The sequence below is a fragment of the Chenopodium quinoa genome, unplaced genomic scaffold (assembly GCF_001683475.1).
Source record: "Chenopodium quinoa cultivar QQ74 unplaced genomic scaffold, ASM168347v1, whole genome shotgun sequence".
Taxonomy (NCBI): domain Eukaryota; kingdom Viridiplantae; phylum Streptophyta; class Magnoliopsida; order Caryophyllales; family Amaranthaceae; genus Chenopodium; species Chenopodium quinoa.
The window spans coordinates 1,401,448-1,424,682 of NW_018742966.1; the positions used below are offsets into that span (position 1 = coordinate 1,401,448).

The 23,235-nt window shown below is 34.8% G+C and overlaps 1 protein-coding gene and 1 pseudogene across 1 annotated transcript; one reads left to right on the plus strand and one right to left on the minus strand.

The window, feature by feature from the left end:
* Positions 1-210: 210 nt before the first annotated feature.
* Positions 211-2,582, minus strand: LOC110728914 (annotated as a pseudogene).
* A 3,316-nt stretch (positions 2,583-5,898) lies between these two features.
* On the plus strand, positions 5,899-15,461 carry LOC110729023 (membrane-bound transcription factor site-2 protease homolog). Its single transcript, XM_021908720.1, has 12 exons — positions 5,899-6,356; positions 6,447-6,512; positions 8,116-8,182; positions 8,278-8,376; positions 8,569-8,672; positions 10,247-10,394; positions 10,568-10,648; positions 10,763-11,215; positions 11,485-11,802; positions 13,217-13,374; positions 14,053-14,332; positions 14,437-15,461. Exons 1-11 carry the CDS (start codon positions 6,262-6,264, stop codon positions 14,054-14,056), a joined length of 1,593 nt encoding a protein of 530 aa, XP_021764412.1. The 5' UTR covers positions 5,899-6,261; the 3' UTR covers positions 14,057-14,332; positions 14,437-15,461.
* Positions 15,462-23,235: the final 7,774 nt, after the last annotated feature.

Consider the following 23,235-nt stretch of genomic DNA (forward strand, 5'->3'; position numbering starts at 1 on the left):
TGAAGTCAAATTGTGTTTTCTCCTTTGATAGATCGGATTAATTGAGTAAGCATGTATTTACACGTGATTTGTATTATTAAAGAATTTTTAATTTGTTTTGCTTTTTTTCTAAGCTTTTAATCATGGTAAAAGACTTCCTTAAAAAGAAAAGTCTGGAAAAATATAGAGAAAAATTCAAGACTGAATAATGATTATATATTCAAGAAAAATTGCAAGATCGATCAAGATTTGATTACACGTTTTATAGGTTATTAGGTTACATCCTTTTTTTATTTAAAAAGAGCGATTTGAAATAAGCACATCATTTACTAAAGTATCCAAATTAACACAAGAGGATCCATGTGGACTCATGGTTGCTTCAATGGCCAAATTCTTCCACTTGATGACATTCTTCATAATATCCTTTCTCTTTTCTCCCTCCATAAACTCTTTTACCATCTTAGTAACATCATCTCCTTTCTTAGCATCACTTATATTTATACCAACACCTAGACAATTACAACAATACCAACAAGTAGTAAGTTGCTCGAGAAGAACGGGTTGACAAAGCAATGGTACTCCATTGCTAATACTCTCAGTTGCCGAATTCCACCCACATTGTGTCACGAAACCTCCGATAGAAGGATGAGCCAACACCCTCTTTTGGTCACACCAATGTGCGAATATACCTCTATGTTTCACCTCATCTTCGTAACCAAGCGGAAGAGTATTAGGCCTACCGTTAACTTGGCCTGGTCTAACGATCCAAAAGAATTTAGCTAGACTATTTGCAAGCCCCCATGCTAGTTCATCAAATTGCTCGTTGGTCAATTGTGCTATTGTCCCAAAACTTACGTATAACACCGAGTTTGGCTCTTGAGAGAAGCCATTGTATGTAGTCACAATTTTCTTGTGTTTCTTTATTTGGACGATGGATATCATTTACATCAACATCTTTTATTTGGTCAAGTAACAAATCGAATGGACCAACTGCGTAGATGTTCGGCGAAAAAGATGAAAGATCTTCTAGGACATCTTTCTCTAAAGCATCAAATGTGTTTAGGATGATTGCTTTTGATTCTAGAGCTTTTTTTAAATATGAGCTTACATAGTTCAAACATCTATCATTTGGATTTGTAGCTCTGAATGTAGTTGGCAAGTTCTTTAAGCGTATTCCCTTCAAACTTGGTATCCAATCAATTATCGTCTCAAGATAACCATTAGTTAGACAGCTTGAGTCTGCACGCACATACATTATATATGCATATTAGAGCGAGTAAGGTCATGTTTGGTTAGCCTTATTTCAAGACCTCAATATTTATTTCAAATCAAAACAGAAAAATTAATTTAGATCTAATTCGGTCAGAAAAATAAGTTTAGAATAAACTTTATTATTTTATTTGCAACTTTTAATTGATAAATATCTTTATTTTAATTAACAAGCTAAGAATTATGAAAATTACATTATTAGTAAAATACATATTATTACGGATGCATCTAATAAGAACCCTTTTTGATGTATTTATTTAAAAATAGATTGTGCATACAAGGTTAACATTTGGTCAAATCATATTAGAAAAAAATAAGTTTAGATTTAAAAAATATAAATTCGGATAATAAATAATATTAATAATAAAAAAAAGTTTCAAAACAGAACACATGAGCAAAAACAGACAAGGTAAACTAATGAATGGCACCTAAGACAATATTTGTATCAATTAGGTGTGAAAGCAACAAATTATGAACGAAGGCAGTATATTTTTTAACATTAATATCTACTTTAATAATGAGTATTGATTGCTTTAACTTGATTAATCCGATAGCAATAGCCCCAAAAATCTTATATAATCATAATTAAATTCTCAATTAGGTCAAATTGTTCAATTTTTTCCCCCTAAATGAATACCATGTGATTATTTTCTTTGTTCAAAATTACGTGATTGTGAGATAACTAAGCAATTATTAAATTATATAGTGATAAGAACAAAGTAGATTAAACAAGTTGTACATACATTAAACTAACTTATTTAAGGGTTATATTTTTTTCCAAACAAAGAAGTTAGCTGTCTACTGTACCTTTTAGGGGTATAATCCCTTTGTCAAGAAGTTGACATTCTTGCAAGTAACCCAACACTCCACAAGCGCTAATGACGTCCAACCCCACGGCAGGAATCCCCATTTCTTCAGCCACATCAAGGGTAATTTTGGACATCGCGACATCAAAAACCATGCAAGACAAGCTCGTAGACTTACTACCGAGTTTTACAAGGACTTCCTTAAGGAGAGGTGCCAAAGTCTCATCAATAATAGAATCAACACCGGACACCAAATCATTTGAGTCGTCGAGAATGGACTCGAATTTGAAGGTAATTTTAGAATCACCCTTAGAAGAAAATGTTGCATCATTTTGGGTGGTAGATTGAAAAAGGGTTTGATGAAAGTAATGAGTGTTTAGGAAGGTAATATGGAATCCATATTTGAAATGGAGGATTTGAGCAAATTTTAGCATGGGAAATATATGGCTTTTTGATGGAAATGGGATGCAAATTGCATGTTTCATCATGTTAATTAATCGGCAAGCTTGCTTAGCTTATTTGTTTTTAAATTAGCTATTTGGCTAGGTTATACTCTTCTTAGTAAACTTTGCTTGCTATTTAAAGATGGATTTGGTGCTATTGTAATTTAATGCTCGTATGTATGGTCAAAGTCAATTTTGTAGTTACCCACCCTTGGACCCACACTCATGTTCTTGTTCAGTATTGTAGTGAATTCAAATCAGCCATGCATGCCATGAGCTATAGTGGCAAGACCAAATTATTAGAGGGGTCGGAATTTAAATCTTTTATCTCTCGCTTTATTATGTTCTAGCATGTTATAAGTAAATAAAATATTTAAATTTATTAACTAATTAATTACAATAATTTATTAGGGTCGAATTTCAAATGATCCAATGAAAGGTCTTCCACTAATGAGCTACCTCATTTGCCTAGTTAAAAACATAATTAAAATCAATTAACAAGCAATTAACTACGTACATTTATCCCTCATAATCCGTAATTACTCCAGTACAAGAGCTAGATTGTATTTATCAAGGTCGGATTTTTTTCTCGGATTTTTTATAGGATCCGACTCCGACCCTCCTCCGACTCGGAGTCGGATTATTTTAACGGAGTCGAACTCGGATTACTTTTTTCTCGGACTCGGAGCGGATATTTTACCTCGGATCGGGGCGGAGTAGTGTCGGATCCGGACTAGATTGTCATCCCTAAACAAAATGTTTATTTCAAATACGGGAAGTTGATTTTAATATAATAACTAACTCTTTTATGTGGCTAACTGGCTGGTCACACTGTGTGACTAGCTAATATGGTAGTTTATTTGTCAGTGCTATAAGAGCTACTCGTTTAGTGTTATAGATGTTATCATGTCAGTGTTATAAGGGGTTATTCCATTAGTGTTATAATTTAAGGGGTTACTTTGTTCTTTTACAAGCAATTACATTGATGGCTTGTCACACAAAAAATGTGTTGTATATTAAGTAGTTATCCAATGATTTTTTGTTTTAGTACATATTTTTAAAAAATAACAAATTGTTACAAATTGGTCTCTACATTGGTTAACGATCTCGAAATATACCTAATAGAGTGGACTTAAATATTAGTTATGTATGTTTAGATGATTTCTAGAAAAATTCAATTTGTTTGGTTTATTTGGATCCAAACCCCTTCAATCTGTTCCAACTTGAAAATCTGACTTATCAAAATATTCTAGTTGCTATACAAATACTAATTCGTTAAAATTATACAGATGGTATTAGATTTCTTTTTTATCTGAATGATGAACACCCCTGTAGCCCTAAGAAGTACCACCGACTAATTTTTCAATCTCAATTCCACCTCTGACGTTCAAACTCCCATTCTCACATGTCAAACACCCCATTAATCTTATACCATTTGACTCATTAGGTTACCTTGTCCAATAATTGTATTAGTTATACTTGAAACTTCTATGTTAGTTTTGCCTTTTAGAATAGAAATGGCTTTCTACCTTTCTCTTACTTTGAGAGGGATAAGGGTCGGGCCATAAGGCCGTGTTTGAGCAGTAAAGTTGCATGTCATGCCGCTCCTGCCCTTGCGGGTAAAGCTAGTTGGGTTAAGGGGGATCTTTTACAAAAATGACTATTTTTATAAAACTATTTATCAAAACGGCTACTTATCAATATTAATTCCAAAACTAGCTAATTTTTTAACTTAGAAGGAAATTATTTATTTCTTATATTCTTTTGAACTAGTTTGGTTCACTTTATGGGATATTTTTAAAGATTTTTTTTTTTGGGGTTTTTTTTTCTTGGGGGGGGGGGAGGGGGAGGGAATTCTGCCATAGTTTAAGGTATCCAATGATGAGAGGGTAGCTAGCTTGTTTTTCGTAGGGTGTGCTTTTGTTTTCTATTTTGTTTGTTTTAATTTCTTTGTTTTAATTAATTCTCTGGAGACTCTACTTTGTTAAGAGGTGCAAGCATCATCATTTAAAAAAAAATAGAAAGAAAAACTCAAAAAAATTGTTCCAAATTTCTATTTAACAAAAAAATTAAATAAATAAACAACTGAGAACATATTCATTGTCTACCATTATATATCACACTAGATTAAACCCCGTGCAATAATGCACGGTTGTTAAATAATTCTAATGACAATAAATTTTACCAAAAATAATGGATATAAATATTATAAATGGACTTAGTAGTAAGTGTGAAATATTGTGAAAGAAATTAATTAAACATATAATAGTTATAAGGTCAATTTGATATTAAAGGACATTTATTTTAGATTTTATACAAACGAAAAGTCATAATTTAATTACAATAAGTTTTTTTTTAGTAAGTGGTTTTGGAGGGAAAACATTTTACATTATTTTGCCAAGTGTTCTCTAAGTTTCGCCTTTAGTATAATGTAATAAATATTTGTAAATTTTATTTATTATACACATTAAACTAAAAAATATTCAAATTAGCTGACATTAACAAAAGTATACAATTAACAGGCATGAAAAAGATTAACAATACCTTAAAATCCCTTATTGTTGTATAAATTTGCGGTAGTGTTGATAGAACAATACTACTTAAAATTCCAAATTTAAATGATACGATCTAGACAAAAAAATTAGTATATTTGTACTCCGTATGTCGTTAAAATTTCCAACTTAAAAAAAAACTTAAAAACAAAATTAAACAAAAAATCAATAAAGTGAACCTGAACAAAATTGGTTCAAAATAATAAAAGAAATAGCTAGTTTTGGAATTAAAATTCATAATTAGCCGTTTTGGTAAATAATTTTGTCAAATTAGCCGTTTTGGTAAAAGATCCGGTTAAGGGGCCGGTGTCAAGGGAGGAGTACCCAAATTGAGAGAATAAAATACATTTTTTTTATACGGTAAGACACGGGTGCCCCAAGGGAATAAAATGCATAAGTATCCTAAACTCTCTTTTTTTTTGCTCACTTATGTTTTACTTATACCAATTTACCAAAAAAATATATAAATTATTATGTGTCCCGCTGGCATGACACAAACAACAGGTGAATCATGTTAATACGTTATGCATGGGCTCTATTTTGAAAGATCAATACTATATTGACACAACACGATTATTAATTCTTGCATGAAATAAGCTAGCAAACATTGCCTATTTGACACGGTCGAGTAGGACATAGCCTATCAAGCACAACCTGTGCCCATCTTTAATTTCACCCCTAATATTACAAATATCTCCTTAAATTTGCATATTGGGCTTATCTAGTTGACATAATAGGGTTTTTACTAAAAAGAAGACAACAAGAAAGTAAGGGTCTGTTCACATTTACTGAACTGACTTGAACTGAACTGGTTGAAATTGAAATGAACTGGACTGAATAGAGATGAAATGAATATTATATGAGAGAAGGAAATTATGAACTGAGTTGAATTGAACTAATTGGAGCTGAAATGAACCGAACTGAAATTAAGCTGAAGTGGACATACCTTGAATTGAGAAGGAATTTCCTTGAAAAAAAACACAAGTTTATCTCAATTGAACTGAATATTTTATGAGAGAAGGAAATTAGAAACTGAACTTAAAAAAAAAAAATCAAGCGAATAAGCCCTTATTTATAGAAATATATATGATGCCAACTACGAGTAAGATTTTATGTTGATTTATTTACGAAAATAACACTGCATAAATTGAGGCTTCCTCAAATTTCCTCGATTGCAAATTGGAGAGAAGGTGACAGTTGCAGAGTACAGTAATGGAGGGAAGGCGATTCAGACGGCAGTCAAGAGTTCGAGCTCACACCCTTTTACCCCTGCGTTCTACTCGTCTTTCCAACACCATTTCTTGCTGGTATCTTCTTCCTCTTTTTCTTTCTGTGTTTATATTCTCTTCAATCAATTTCTGCAATTTTAATTTCTGGGTTTGTTTCCAATTTTCCAGGTATTGTGACCTTAAAATTTCTCGTTTCAATGAACCCATTTACCAATTTGGGCAGAAATACGCCAGGTCAATTTTATGCATAACTTTTTATGTTTGAATGTTTGATCTTTAATTTATCTTACCTGATCATAGCTTGCATAATATTTTGTTACTCCGTAATTAATGGTGGATATATGTACTCTATATGACAATAATTTCCGGGTTTCCGGTTCCGGCCCGAGCATGATTGCAGCAAACATATTGCTCATTGATTATCAATTTGTTCTAGAGTGTGTTGTTCATGGTGATTTATTGTGAAACTTAATTAAGGTTTTTGTTTAGTGATGTACTTACCTTTTGTGGAGGAACCTTTGCTGGATTTTAATTAGATTATGAGGCGAAAAGTATGAGATGAGCTAATTTGATGAATAATGCATTGATGTATAGGTGTAGATAAATTTGTAGCCAGAATCTAGTCCTCTTTATAAAAGTTGTGTCATACATATGTTATCTCCATTACTTAATTCCTAGTGTTTTCCTAAAGAAGGTGCGCTCCAAGTGGTGACAAAATTACCGTTAAGCTTAGATTTTACTTCAGCTATACATCTTATATTGTATGTGTGACTATCATGCTTGGGTTGAGGAGGTTTTGAGCTGTTTTAAAATGATATTAGTGATTTTAGTAGTAATTTGTGTTCCCCATCATGCTGATTAGCATATTGTTTGAATGAAAAATTGTTACATCTTCTCGAATGGTGGTGATTATGTTGTGACTCATGATGAAGAAGTTTGGACTTTGGAGTATATCTTGTTGCGTAGCTGTGTATCAAAAGTTTATTTGCTCCACTGAGTCCACTCAGATTAGCTGTCTAACTTCTGAAAGTCATGGGAGTATAAGACAGAAAAAACCTGGAATGTTTGTTATGTCAAAAGAAAACTTCTTACCTTGTATGTGCTGAAGTGCTGAATCACTGAATCATTATATATATTGGTAATGTCCGTATTTTTCTAGCTTTTCATCTCTTTAACATTGTTTATACTTTATAGTATGGCTCCCACACCATCATAATTTCTTTGGGGAAGATGATGTACATCTTGAACCATTCAAAAGATATTCGGACTTGCAAAGAAGAACAAAAACAATGATATGCTCTTTCGGCTGGATTTTACTGTTATATTTTAAACCATTAGGATATCAAGAAGGTTAGAAACTTAGAGTACTTCCAGATTTTCAGAATGAGGTATTAGAGTATTTTGGCTTAAGAATATTTCAGATTTAACAAATAATACAGGCATGTTGTGTTTGCATTCCTCACTCTCACCAAAATAGAGTGCTAGAACAGATATTTTGTGACCAAGCCACTGCATTTATGTTATTATGGTAGAACATTATTGGTATAGTTGGCTGCTGTTTCATGATAATTGGGGTCAATATCTTCTTCCAGAAATTGCGCTTGAAAGTTCTATCTTTGTTGCATCAGTCTTTAGCTGTTTGTCAGTGTCCTGTTAATCTGTCATTCTAAACAGTCTACCATCCACATCACGTTTGCAGCTTTTTTTTTCTTTATTGTATGTTCTAAATTAGAAGCTATGTTCCACAGTAGATGCCTTGGCTTTCTTTTATTGAATGACATGAATATGAATGTCCTTTATCTGTTATTGCTTACCTATATGATGATTGCTTCTACAGATATTTGAGAGTTTGGTTTTCTGTGGGAGTTGGTTTCAGTTTAAGTGTGCTTTTTGGAGTCACCATGGTTAGAAAAACACCCCCTCCCAACAACAAAAAATGATTTTCCTGTTTTCCACCTTTCTTGATTCATGCATAACTTTCTGATTTATGTATGGGCAGATTCTTATTTGGGAATCAGTGGCTACTTTATGTCTATCTGATGGAAGAGATAAAATAAGTGATCTTTTCAGCTCCTTACTGTTTGGTGCTAACCCCTCTGTGAGCTTCTGCTTTTCTCTTCCTGCCCCAATTCTTCCCACAAATTGTTTAAGTACGTACTTAGACAATAGACACTGATTTCCTTCTTCGAGCAAAGTTGTCTTGACTCTTGAAGAAGGTTCTTCTGGAATGTTAAAAAGGCATATTCAGTCATCACACTGCTTGCGTTAACACACTATTTCCATCTTGCAGGTTTTTGGCTTTTATATGTCATTGACTGATGTTTTATACTTGGTAGTCTCCACTGTGGTATCTATAGCAGTGCATGAATTTGGACATGCCACTGCTGCTGCAAGGTCATCTCTCTCTCTCTCTCTCTCTCTCTCTCTCTCTCTCTCTCTCTCTCTCTCTCTCTCTAGCTGTTTTACTTTCAATGTAATGTAAGATAAGATATCTAGGCTTTGAGCTTAGCTAGTTGATAATGCATCTGAAGTTTTAAACTAAAGATTTGTGAAACAATAGTGTGCATGTATAAGTTGCCAGCTACTCCCTCTGTACATATTTAAAAGTAGTAAAGGAATCTGATTCTGCAATCATTTTCACTTTCTTTTACCCCTCTTTTTTAATATATGCAGGGTAGTGGTTCAAACTTGTGATACCATCTCCAATATGTGTTCAAAGTAACTTTTAATATACTTACTTATAGCCCTTTGTTGCTCTCTGATTTTACCGTCTACTATGTGCTAATAACTTGCAAGAGTTGGAACTTTTAGTACGATGCTTAACTAATAACTAGAATGCAGTGTACAACAGCTATAAGCTTGGGTTTAGTCTTGTTATTAATTTTACTATCCAATGTGGTCTGTTAGGGTTGTCATACAGAGATGGTGCCTATTGGGCTGGATAGCCTTGAAATGGCTGCCAACAAATATTATTCTATTGATGACTGAAGGATATTGACTTATTGATGACTGAAGGTATAACTAAGAAACGAAGTTGGGCCCATTGTGGACTACTCATTGACCTCTGCAATTTTAATGAATAATGATAACTCTATGTAGGATATACTTGTCCTGCTGCCTGCAATTCTTGAGCTTCAATCAGCCTTGTCTGTGTTCTACTTAGCTTCTGTTTGCATCCTTCAGGTGGTCCCTTTGGCTTGATTTCTACTCTTTAGTAGGTCAAACAATTTAATTGACACTTTCATACTTGTTATTGAGTCATGAAATGTTTAAGGCACTGTAATTCTTCACTTCTTAAGTATTAAGATGAAGTATAGCTTAGACTTTATTGTAATATGCTATTGTCTATCTGATGTCATTTGCATACATTTGAAGTAACTTTACAGTAGTATGATATCCTAAAGTCAAAACCTGTTATTTTGCATTAAGGTTATAACTAATATGAAGTATATATCATGGAAAAATTAAAAGATCTTATATGCTGCCCGTTTTACTTAACCTTGCTATTTTTCTTGAAATAATTTACCATTGTTTTTTTTTTTCCTTTGAGGGGGGGGGGGGGGGGCAAAATATTAGGTAATACCGATTATTCTCACTGAGGTTCTCTGACACACCATGCAAGTCAAATATGGCTTAAGTTCCAACTTTCACAATTTCTCCTGTGTATGCAATTTCTTCTCCATAATCTCCACCTTTATTTTCCAGCTGAATTCCACAAAGTTATATAGCTGTTAAACCTAGTTTGATTGCGCTTACGTCAGCAGAGTCTAACCTGATGATGTGATGCTTATTTTGATGACCAGTTTTCTTGTAGCTATTTTTTTCCCTACCGGTGTTGCATATTTGAATGAGCTAGTCTAGAAACCTGTTATTGCTGAAACTACATATGAAACATCTATTTAGATTTTGCTACTGTAGAGCTGTCTTCTCATCTTTGCCGCTCTAGGGACCTCTTAAATGGGAAGCAGTGAAGGAATACAGTTGGAGTACATTGCCATATTTCTAGCTGTTCTGTTTCCAGGGGCATTGGTTGCACTTAATCACGAATTATTGCAAATTAAACCACACTCTGCTGCCCTTCGTATATATTGTGCTGGTATTTGGCACAATGCTGTGGTGAGTTTGTTCAGATTCCTTTTTTTTTTTTTATAAAAAAAAAATCTGAATCGTCTTAATGAGTGTTGATTGCCAATTGTAGCTAATGCATTTTGTGATTTGGATTTGGAATTTACTCTGAGAGATTAGCCATGTGGGTTACTTAGAGCTAACTGCTTGGGTTCTTTGTCAAGTTTTGTGCAGCTTGTGGTTTGGCGCTGTTGCTGTTGCCTCTAATGCTTTCTCCTTTCTACATACATGGGGAGGGCCCTGTGGTAATATTACATCTATAAACTATTTCCATGTGATATTTGTACATACATCAATTTGTTTGTAAGCAACGTGATGATGGGCTTCTTATAGGGTTGGCATATATAACCTGAGTGCAGGTACTGGGTATCTCTGGAAGCTCACCTGTGTCTGGTTATCTGTCTCCTGGTGATGTCATTGTGTCATTGGATGGAACTAAAATTAGCAATGCACGAGAATGGCTAGAAATGGCAAATTTTCTGGAAAAGCAGACATTGGTTAGCTCTGAATCCCAGGTTATGAAAGGATCTCTGACTGTTAATAGGAAAACTTACTGTGTCCCTAGTTCTTTGGTGGAGAAAAGTGTAACTGTGCTCTTGATGAGTAACCAGACTGCTTGTCCCGATGAGCACTTTGCTTTTGTATCTGTTCCCTGTTTCGAATCAAGTGCTCATTCTTCCAACAAAGAGGCATATGATATTCAGAGAATTAATAATAATGGATACTGCCTCAATTCTGCTGATATTGTCAAGCTTAAAAGTTGCAAAAGCTTGTGGACAACTGATATTAGAAGTAGCTGCATATGCTCAGAGGTAGACGTCTTCATCTGGTTTATCTAATTTTTAATCAATCATTTTGTTTATTGGGTGAAGATCTCAAAATTTGTGGATCTGGTTTGGTTTGAGACTGCATTACTATGCATCTTGACCTCTGCAGACCTTGTCTACTATGTGACACGAGACACGTGACTTGTTTATGTTTAATACCTGGTTTAAATAGCTATCAGCCTAACATACACCATCTGAAATTGCCCCCCCCCCTCTCTTAATTACATTTTATTATTTTTATTTTATCTTTGCAGAATGAGCTTTGCATGTCACCAGTTCAAATGCCTGGTGTTGTGTGGGTTGAGATTATGTATAGAAGTCCTTACTCTCTTCAATGCATGAAACTAGAAAAAAACCTGACTGTTGTGGAGAGTTCTGATTCTGGGGATGACTGTCACAAGTCATTTCTATTTGTTGGTGATGTGATTTCTATGGCACGTTCAGTGAGTATGACATCATTCCAACCACGTGTTGCTTCTCCGTTTGGCGCATATCTAGCAGATATGCTAGAGAAGATTTTGGCGTGCACCTTCCAAGTGTCGGTTGCTTTGGCCCTCCTCAACAGCCTTCCGGTATGTTCACTGGTATTGCATATTTTTCACTAGACTTATGCATTGTATTAGTTTTGTCTTGAGATGTAAAGTTATCGTTCTTAAACTTTTATCTCGAGATGCGATGCTCATTTTGTTACAACTGGGAGAAAATTTATGTTTTTGGGTTGGCTGATATGTATGGCTTTTAGTAAATTAACTTAAGTTTTTTTACCTTATTAAACTTTTTTCCTTATTAAACCTTGTTGATCCAGTAATCTTTCTGGAAAGCAACTTAAGCAGGTTATAAATTATGAAAGTAGCATGCACTAATCGGCTTGCTGAACTCTTCCTTCTTTTTTTTTGGGGGGGTGGGGGGGGGGGGGTTTGGGAGTTTGCTGCTGTCCTGCTGCAACTCCAAAATTAAATTAAAGCAATGTTATTGGTCCATCTGTAATGGACTCAGATTTTTCAATAACTTGCTCACACAAAATAATATCAAAATAGAGAAAAGATTGATCCATCCGTTATTGGGAGTTTGCTGCTGGCCTGCTGCAACTCCAAAATTAAATTAAAGCACTGTTCTTGGTCCATCCGTGATGACTCAGATTTTTCAATAACTTGCTCACACAAAATAATATCAAAATAGAGAGAAAAGATTGATTCATTGATTGCAAAATTAAAGCATTTTACAACTAGTAGCTTGGAGGCTACTACTCTCCAAACTAGTGAGCTGTAGCATGAGGCTATCACTCTCCAAGGCAGTGACTTTCAGACTTTAGGTCACAAGTCTCCTCAATTTTCCTCACCAGTTGCCTGTCACCATGTTTTTCTCTCTCTTTATTTATGTACATGGTTTCATCAATCCCTACGATGATTCTACACTAAGCTTTTGTCATGTGTGCATAGATGGCCTCTCTCAATTCATTGCATATTCTCTTGTTTATACTAAATTTGATGACTACTAAGTATTAACACTATTAGACTACCCGTAATGCCCTTCCCCAGGTCGGTAGTCAGTTCATTACACCATCCAACTAATCTAAGTGAGATTAAAAGACGGACTCTGGAAAACAATAAAGTTGCCGGTAATGTGCCTAACTTGTAAGATCCAGGGATGCTGTGGAGTGTTCACTCCCTTCTTGTTAAGAGTGATGTCATGGGTCTGAAAATTAAGGTCTTCTGGTTTTCTAAAAATTGTAGGCCATATTCCTTTGCCATACACACTCAAGACTGCTGACTTTTCCTATCATCTGGAGTAGGAACTGAAGAATTAGATGTTTACAGTTTCTAATCTCCACATGTACTATTTCAATCTATTGTCTAAAGCGCAGTCTGATTTAACTCTTATCTTAATAATAAAATTGATTATTGCTCTATTGTGCAACCTGATCATCAAGTCATGTATGACATTGGACAGTAAATACTGAAATGATGCTGATCTGTATTTTACCAGGTCTACGGTCTCGATGGTGAATCAATCTTGGAGGCAAGCTCTTTTTATGTTACTGTTTTGAGTCCTGGGAGGAGGAAACTCTTGCTTCAAGCTTCCCTATTTGGGGGCTCCATCATTTCTTGCCTTGTATTTATTAGAATATTTCTCATTAAATTCTGGTAAGTTTTTTTTTTTTTTTTTTTTTTTTTTTTTTTTTTTTTTTTTTTTTTTTTGGGGGGGGGGGGGGGGGGGGGTGGGGGGGGGGGGGGTGGGGGAGGGGGTGGTGGGTGGGTGGGGGGTATTGTCAGCTAAATCCTGGAAATCATGGTATATGGGTTATGTTGCAAAAAATGTTTTCATCTCTGTGTCAATGCCAAATTTCCGGTTTTTATGATACCTTCTTTTTGCACTGAATTTATATCCCCATTTTCTGCTTTTGTGGCTGTCTTTTGATGGTCCTGCCACTGAATTTTCTTATTGATCTTATTATAGCACATCTGCATATGAAAAATCATATGAAAATGAATTCATAGGAAGTCAGATACAGTCTTCATAAAACATATGCCATGTGATTAAAAATATCCATGTCGCTATCATATTTTTTACTTAGTAATACAGTATGAAAATACATAAAGTGCCCAAAATTCAGATAACAAGATTTCTAATTGTTTCACCATTATAATTTGTGTATTTTGATCCTATACAGAAATCAATAGTAGTCTTGTATTCTTGTAGCATTTCTAAGCTGCTTTGTATCATTAAATCATTCTTATGCTCAGCCTAGTTAGATTGGTTCTCCCATACTCCAATTACCAGTAATTGATTTCATTCCTTCAATTTGTATCACCCTGTTCAAGCTGAATTAATCATCCAGTGCTGTCCATCTGCTTTGACGTGGAACTTATTGACTCGGGCAAATAATCTGACAGCCTGTCTGACATCTTTATCATAGTAGGATGAGATATAGTTGTGAACTTGTGACCAAATAAAACTCCATCTGGTCTCAACAGCTTGTAAGCCTTATTGATATCGAACCAGCTGAGTGGAATTCATGCCTTGCATTAACCTCGATTAAGTCACCATAGATGCCCCATTCACAGAGCTTCTCTGAAGCGGAAATTTTTGAATGTTGTGTAGGTAAGATGGATTTTGTTGCATTTTGAGAAATCACATTTCTGATAAACTGATTTAGCATCATAATATCACCATATGGCATAGCTAATTCTTCAAAGTTCAAACAGGTCCTGGCCTGTTCGGAAATTCATCTAGGCAGATGATCTGTGTCTCTAAGCCTAGCTGACTTGTCAGATTGGCCATGTAGGTTGCAGATACATCGAAGGAAGCACTTAACTTAATTATGCTCTTTGGTTGAACTCTCTGGATTTAACTCGTGTAATTCACCTCATATAAGCCCCACCCTTTGGCTCTCTTTGACAGGAGGGATGAGGTGATTCTTGGTGGGATTGGTAGTCTTTTTTATTAAAGGGTTGAAGGCGGTTATGATGAAGTCATCATTGGATGTGCCATTGTATACTTGATCAATAATTGTCGGGCAAACGAATTCAGAAGGCACTGGTTCAGCACAGTGAGCTGTGAGCTAACTGTACAGAGGGTAAGATGTAGTAAGAATGATTTTTTGACAGTGTAAAGATGTTTTGGAGATCATGAAAGTTGTGATATCTTTGATTTTGAAAGATGAGCCGACCAAGTGGCCTGAGTTGTAAGAAACAGTGAGGAGAATGATGTGAGATAGTGTTGCAAGGGCAGCAGATAGCTTTGCTTTGGTGTTTAACCTGCTGAGAAGATTGATCTCCAGCTGCTGATTTTTCATGTTTGCCTTCAGCTACAATTTGGATTTGGATAGCTCAAAGTTGGTTGAAAGACATCGTAATTTAATGGTTATGGTGATATGTCTATAGTGTGTAGGCTTCTATTATAGTAACACGAAGGCTTGGACGACAATAGTTCGGGTTTTTGTTAATGCAAGTTGGACATTTGTGATCTACATGCACCAACTCAAGGGGAGGTATTAGAAGTCAATTGGTTATGTTAATATCTTGTAATTATCATAGGTAAATATATCTTTTAGAAGTTTTGGACAAGTTACGTTAATATTGATTGTACTCGATATATTTTTGTGATGATCAATACAAAGCAAGTCGATTGTTTTCTCTAATAATAATATTTATAGAAAAAATATTTTAACAACAAGTCGATTGCTACATAAATGAGCCTTTCGTTGAGAGTCTATAATAAATAAAATATAACGTATTAGATTGGAATCTTGGAAAAAACCAAAAAAAAAAAAAAAAAAGGCAGAAAAAAAAAATAGTATTATGTCAATACTAAAACAATTTTTCTCTTCTGCGAGATGGTGGTGACAGAGATATTTCTTGCCACTAGTTGCTTCACGAGATTCGGCTTTCTGTCTTGCAGTTCTCTATTTGCAAACTTCGCAAGGTTCCTCGTCAGTGGATTGCCCCTGCTCACTGGTTGGCTGCTCAGGCTCGTCGTCGACAATTTCTTAGTTGGTCCTTCTAGTTTCTGTTTGTATTTTCTTTTTTAGGACTTCTTGTCAAAAAAAAAAAAAAAACCTTGCAAATATTATACACTAGATGAACTATCTACCGGAACAATAGCCTTCCAAATTACTTTGTATATAAATATTTCTCAAGATCAAGCCTTTAAGCTAGGTATCTCATCATTCAAACAACAATAGTATTCTTGCCGTTTATATCCTGACTTCCATTATCGTCCTCTTATTTATTATTAGGTTTTTTTTTCGGCTATTTCACCAAATGCCACTGACAAATTTAAAAATTCACCAAATGCCATCGGACTTTTCAGAATTCACCAAATGCCACTCAGTTTTTAAATAATTCACAGAGTGCTATTAATGACTAACGGTCGTTAACTCCGTTAGTCATTAGGGTCTAATCATGACACATGTCATGATATGATTAGTCTATTTATTTTAATTCTTAAAAATTAAAAGAAAATAAAAAAATTAAATAAAAACAAAAAAAAAACCCCAAATTTTCCCAGCCACCTTCCCACCTCCGCCAAACCTTAGCCCCCTCCCCATTTCTCGCCAGAAAACAACCGGCCACCCCCTTAACCACTAAAAAACGGTCGATCGACCCTTAAGCACTCCACCTGACCCACCTGAAGGAGTTGTGTCTTCGATAAGTGCAATTACTAGATATATCAAGGATCACTATTATGGAGATAATAAGTTCGTTCTCTTGGGGCGTCATCATCTGTTGCTAGACTATGAGAGATGATCTTTGGGCTAGTCGAATGGTCCAAAGCCCGCTAGAATGGATCCTATGAGGTCACACACAAGGGTATTGGGTTAAGCAAGTTAGAGGCTCATTAATGGGCCTCATGAGTAATTAACTAATCATGAAATGGATTGGGCTAGCATAGTTAGATTGGAAATAAGTTTTGGGCTTTTGACATGGGCTCTTATTTAGAGATGAGATCTATAAATAAGATCCATGCCTAGGGTTGTAAGCAAGTAGTCATAATTCACACACAGTGAATTTTGACATCAAGGCAACCAATCCCAAAACCCTTATTCCCTCTCTAATTCACGGCTCCCTCTCCTTCCCCTTTGGACTCACGGCCGGCCACCCTTGGTGGCGCGTGTGGTGGTTCGTGGTGGTTTATGGTGGTTCGTTGCTCGCACTTCTCCATAGAAGGTCAATTGAAGGGTTCAATTGCAACTAACTAGCATTAGTGGAGGTCTTAATCTGTGCCCGTGGACCAAGTAGAGGAATCACGCTTGAGGTTCTTTATCTCCCAATGTTCTTGCTCGATCGCACGTGGAATCACGCTTCAAAGGTACGATTATATGTTCTTTATGTGTTATGCATTAGATCTTGGGATTAGGTACTGTATGAATATGATTCATGTTTTTTTTTCCGCTGCTTAGTACCTATAATTCCCTACAGTGGTATCAGTTAGCTTATTGCATTTACGCATATTGACTATAATTCTTTAATAGTCCACAATTTTAATTCAATTAAGAGGGAGATTAATTTAATTATGGTTCAATTATTATTTTAATGTGATTAAACTTTTGGAATCGATTAAATGTGATTTAATTATGCTCAAATAGCCATGAAGATGACCGTTTTTAGCCCTAATATGTTCGAAAATTTCGAACCCCCTAACCCTAAATTTCGAATTTTTCGAAAATCCTAGCCCTAAAATATGATTTTTTTGTGCTTGATTTTGATTTAATTTGGTTTATTTTATGATTCATAATTTTAATCGGATTGATTTATGCATAAAAATGTTTTATGTATGATGATCAATTTAATTTTAAAAGTTAGAATTAAATTGGGATTAAATTCATGAAGAACCCTAATTTTGAAATTGAATATGATTTAGTTAGATGGACCATATTAATTTTAATTTTAATAAAAATGTTTTGTTTTAAATTAAAAATCAATAAAAAAAAAAGGGGATTGAGGTGCGGCAGCCGCGGCTGGGTGGCGCAGCCACGGCGACTGCCGCACCGGTGGTGGTCCAGAAGGGAGGGTGGGCTGGGCTCAGGTCGGTCAAGGGGCAGCGCAGAAGTGCACCACCCCGTTGTGTGTGCTGTTGCTGCTGTCCTTGCGTCGCTGCAGGGACAGCGTACACCGCAAGGTGTACGGCCACCGTGGCCGGCTTCGGCTGGCCACACCACGATGGCTGACGCGGCTTTTCAAAAAAAAAAAAAAAACTGTTTTGAAAAATTATTTCAAGATAATTATGAATTATTTTGGGATAAAATCAGTTTTATTTTGGATAAGATAAAATATTTTGAAAATATGATCTTTTATTTTTAAAAGATAAAATTGGTTTTATTTGGATAAAATCTTTTATTTTAGGATAATCAAATGTTCAAAAGTTGTTATATTTGATATTATCCATATTTAAAGTTATTAAATTGGTAATTATCCATAATTAAAGTGGTTAGTTTTGGATAAAATTTGTTAGGATATTCTGAGCATATTCCAAAAGGATAATAATTGATTTAAATAATGTGATTATCCCATAATTAATATTGGATATAATTGATTTAAAATTTTGTGATTGGCTAGTAATTAGGATGGAATTTCCTAACTTTGTTAGGATAATCTTTGAGGATAAATATGATTTATCTTTTAAGATAAGATTTGGTTCTATCTCATGACTAATTTAGAATATATGATATTTTATTGATGGTCATGAATAATATATGATATTATCTAATTACAGTAATTAATTATAATATGAGATATTTAGAAGCCATGTTTCCTTTATTGTGAACATTCGATGTTGTAGTTTAGGAAAGCATGATGAGTGATTTATTATATGACACTTTATAATATATGATATTATTTATTGCTATATATAGACTAGTATGGCCCATAGATTCTAAATACGATCTGCGCATCGTGATGTATTTTTGTTATCTAAATACGGTTTGCGTGCCGTTAAGTATTTTTGTAATTTATTTTATTTTATTTAAGTAGTAAATAGAATAGAATAGTATTACAGGTTGCAGTTGATCCAAAAGCCAATGAAGTGAAGGCCCAAAGGAGCAAGATGGATGAGATCCATGAAGGTTCAAGTGAGAGCATTTTTGCTTTATTAGTTTTCTTAGGATTAAGGGGCCATACTATGTCATGTTTTATTTATGCATTAGTAGATTATGCATGTTTAGGTTTATTTATGTTGCTTGATGATGCGCCAGAGTTCACTAAATAATCACAACATAATAAATCTAGATCCCAGTAATATTGATGCAGCTTTTCCAATTGAAAACCCGACGAAACCTTCTATCGTTTATGATAGGTCGGCCCTCAGCAAAGTGTCATAATATATCTTGGGGAAGTGGGGGTAGGACCTCATTCTACACTTTTAATTGGTTATATTCAACAAGGTTACCTAAAGCGTTTAGAACCTTGAAGCTAATGGTAATAATTAAACATGTGATGGTTAATTATTCAACCAAGAATTACAAGAGTTGTAATCAGTAAAGAATTTACTCACCTTGAAAATGTAATAGTTGATGGCAGGGCCTCACTCTGGTTAATTATTGCACAAATAAAGGATCTTGGAATCATTTTATTCAATGGGGATCATTTAAAATTGAATAAAATGCTTTAAAGCTACCAATAAATTTTAAATTGATTATGGTACTTTAAATTTTATTAAACATAATTGAATTTTGCGTTTACTTACAAGTAACATGTCGTTCTAATTTTATTATTATATATAATCTCCTCGATTGAAAATAAAGTTGAGAAACGTTCTCAAAAGTTTAAAACATAATCCATAAACCTATATTCAAATTTTGCTAAGATGTTTCTAAAAGGCAAGTTTTAGAAATCCATGTCACATGTCTAGAGTTGGTTTTATTCAAAATGTTTGAGTAAAATGCCAACACATCTTCATTTTGAAAAGCGTTTCAAGGGATATAATGACATGGGAGGTACAAACCCTCTAAAAGACAAGTATAAAAGTCCAATAAAATCTCTTATCTTCAATATGATTGAATATAAGAAAGTGATTGGAAATCTCTATGATCAAAAGTTGATCAAATGACGCTATTCTTCATCCACTTTATATAAGAGTTAAATAGTTGATTAAACTCTAATATGAATGATGATTGAATAGACTTAGCAAAATCATGAAATGTGCTTAAAGTAGTTAAGCAAAGCATCATTTTGAACCTAAGAGAAGTGTTCTAAGTGGCTCAAATGGGAAAGGTTTAGGAATATATGAGGATTGCATTAAGAAGTTACAGGCCAAGAAATGCAAACAAGTTGCTACTTCTCAAACCTAGAACTACTTACATGCTAAAAGTTGTTATGAACAACAAATGTTTCAAATTAAATGGACCAATTCCAATTGATTAGAAACTACCTCATATAGTTGGAAGATAAAAGAATGGAAATGCTCCAATTTAAGAAGTATATTATAGAAATTGATTTAGCACATTGCTACTACTTCTTGGACATATGATGTCTTGTTTAGTTCTCTCTCATTGAGAAAGAGGTTGAATTAAATGAAGAAGTATAGCTAAAGGAGAAATAAATCTACAAGTTTAGAAGCAAATGTTGCTACTTCACAAGTAGAATCTACGAGTCTGGAAGCAAAAGTTGCAACTTTACAAGTAGAACTTATACTTCACCTTACCTTGTTATTGGCTAGAATTAAATAAATGTTATTCATTCTTGCCATTATCAAAACACCATTCAATGTTAGTAATGACTACGCATCGAAGATTAAAAAACGTGGAATAAATGTTATTCTATGCTTCATTGAGTCATAATGTGTTTTGAGTTGCTAAATAGGTTCAAAGTTCTATATGATAGAAATAATTGAACCATTTCTATAAATGATTTGTCTCTAAAATGTCAAATAATTCGAACAAAATGAACATTGCATGTGAAAGATCCAAAGGGATGGACTTTCAATATCATTAGATTATGAATCCATTGATATATGTAATTATCATTCTAATTTGAAATTTTGACAAAATCACCATTTAGAGAAATGATGATGTGAACTCAAGGTCGAATACATATTGATGTAAGAAAACCAAAGGTTCAAAGTCTAGAGACGCACAATAAAACTTCATTTGTGATATGATCACATGTGCTTAGTTGAAGCATAAGAGTGAAAATTTTGAAAAGTTCAAAATGTTTAGTATGAAGTTCAGTGATACTTGACAACATAATGATTACATTACAATATGATTGTAATTGTGAAAATTTAAGTCAAGACATATACTTGGCAACACATTCAAAGTATTGCGATATGATTGTAATAATAAGAATTTAAGCCAAGACATTGATGAACATCCAAGAGTTGTGAAATCGTTTTACGACAAACTCCGAAAAAAAACCTTGTGAAGTGTTTATGAAGGGAGCTATCAATCTATATGAAATATATTTTGATAATGGATAAAAATTACCTATCTTCCAACCATTGTTCAAGGGATATACTTTTAAGATAAGCTACAAAACTAAACAAACTATATATGTCAAATCAAGTGTAGCAAAGACTCCACATATGATATGGATAAGAAGGGTTCTCATAAAGTCTTTCTACAAAGCAAGGAATAAATATTGTATTAAAGCGTTTAATGCACGATTGATAACTTGCTATTTGATACGATTTTAGGGTGTTTTGAACCTAGTTTACTTGATATAAATTGCGTCTTGGTTCATTTTTACTCTATTATTATGCAATTTTTGTGTATCCTATGCTTCACGGGTTGTTGGTGTTTTTGTTGAGATTCTAGGTTCAAAAGAACGACCAAATGGGGCCCATGGATACAAAGCCGAGGTTAGAAGCAAGAAGATGGATGAAAGAAGCCAAGGAAAGGAGCATTATAGAAGAAAAGATGAAAAAAGGGGCTTAGAAGACCCTGCACGGCCGTGCCAGACCTTGCACGTCCGTGCAGGAGGTTCCAGAAGGCTTCAGCAAGCTGCCAAGGCCTGCACGGCCGTGCTTAATCTAGCACGTCCGTGCAGAAGAGGGTGCACGGCCGTGCCAGACTTTGCACGTCCGTGCAGGGTGCTCCTGAAACTCAAAACATTCTGCCAAGGCCTGCACGGACGTGCCAAATTAAGCACGTCCGTGCAGATGTTGCTGCACGTCCGTGCCAATATCTGCACGTCCGTGCGGAACTGCTCGACTCTTAGCAGTACGTTCTGCCTCAATTCTGCCCCCTCTGCACGTCCGTGCCAAACTTGGCACGGCCGTGCTTAGCCTTGCACGTCCGTGCCAAATCTGGCACGTCCGTGCAGACCTGCAGTCGAACTTCTTCCTTGTTTTCTCCGTCCTTTTTATTTGGGGGTCATATAAGTACCCCTTGGGAGCTCATTTGTAAACCAGGGGGGTTTTCAGAGCTTTTCTCTTAGTTTGTAGTCTTAGAACATTAAATTCTCAAATCATTAGTTAGTTCTCATTTATTAGCTTGGAATTATTCAAATTCAATCATTGTAGAAGACAAATCCACCATTGTTGCTCACCTTGAAGCTTCATAGTAACCATTTCTTACTCATCTTTTCTACTTCTCTTTACTTTGTTGTTAATTATTTGCTAGTTCTTGCATGTTTTGGATTGTTAATTAGCTTAATCCTTAGTTTGAATTTGTTCATGAATTGCTTGAAATCTTTAATTGGTTTAACCCCCATGGATTGTGAGTAGTCTAAATTCTAGGGTTTGGGAAAAACCCTCAATGTAGTCACTAGTTACTTGTTGCATGTGCTAATTTGGTTGTTGTGGGATGTTAATTAGTTGAGCTTAAGTGGTTTAATTGCTTAGTTCTTGTATATGTCCATTGCTAGAACTATTTATCCAAGCTTTCTCAACGAAGGATCGAGAGATGAACTTGAGTTAGCTCCCTTATGCTTGATTGACCCGAAATGCCATGAGAATAGGGATTACCGGTCAAGGGAATGTTTATGTCATCGTGATTATGCTTTAACACTTGTTTTATGCTATGTAACCGCGAGAGTAGGTTGTATTCATGATTCAAGTAATCCCTCTAGCTTGAGAGAGTAGTTGGGTGCTTTAGATGACTTCCCCTAATTTATCCCATTAATTTACCTTGATTGTTGCATGCTAATTGTGATTTGTGATGAAGTTGAGTGGTATAACCCAAGCCCTAGATTCCCCTAAATATTTTTAACCTCCTCTTAGCTTAGTTGAATTGTGTTAGAAGAAGTTACTCAAAACCAACCCAATTTAGAATTCGTTTAGCTTATTTAAACGGTAGTACTCGGTGGTTGATTCAACGCCTCTCTTGGGTTCGACCCTTTCTTACCCTTACTATTGTTAGTGAGACCAAGATAGGAATTATTATCTTTGGTAGGCTCGACGACGGCCTATCAACGATCAATTCCTACACAGAGCACGGGGTACTACTACGCAAATCATACTTAGCACAAAATGTTTGTTGCTCAAGTAGATGCCCTCATGGAAATTGTTCCAAAAGGTCAAGTGGGAGTAGTATAAATCTCAAAAGAGTTTGAGAAAAGCAACAAACA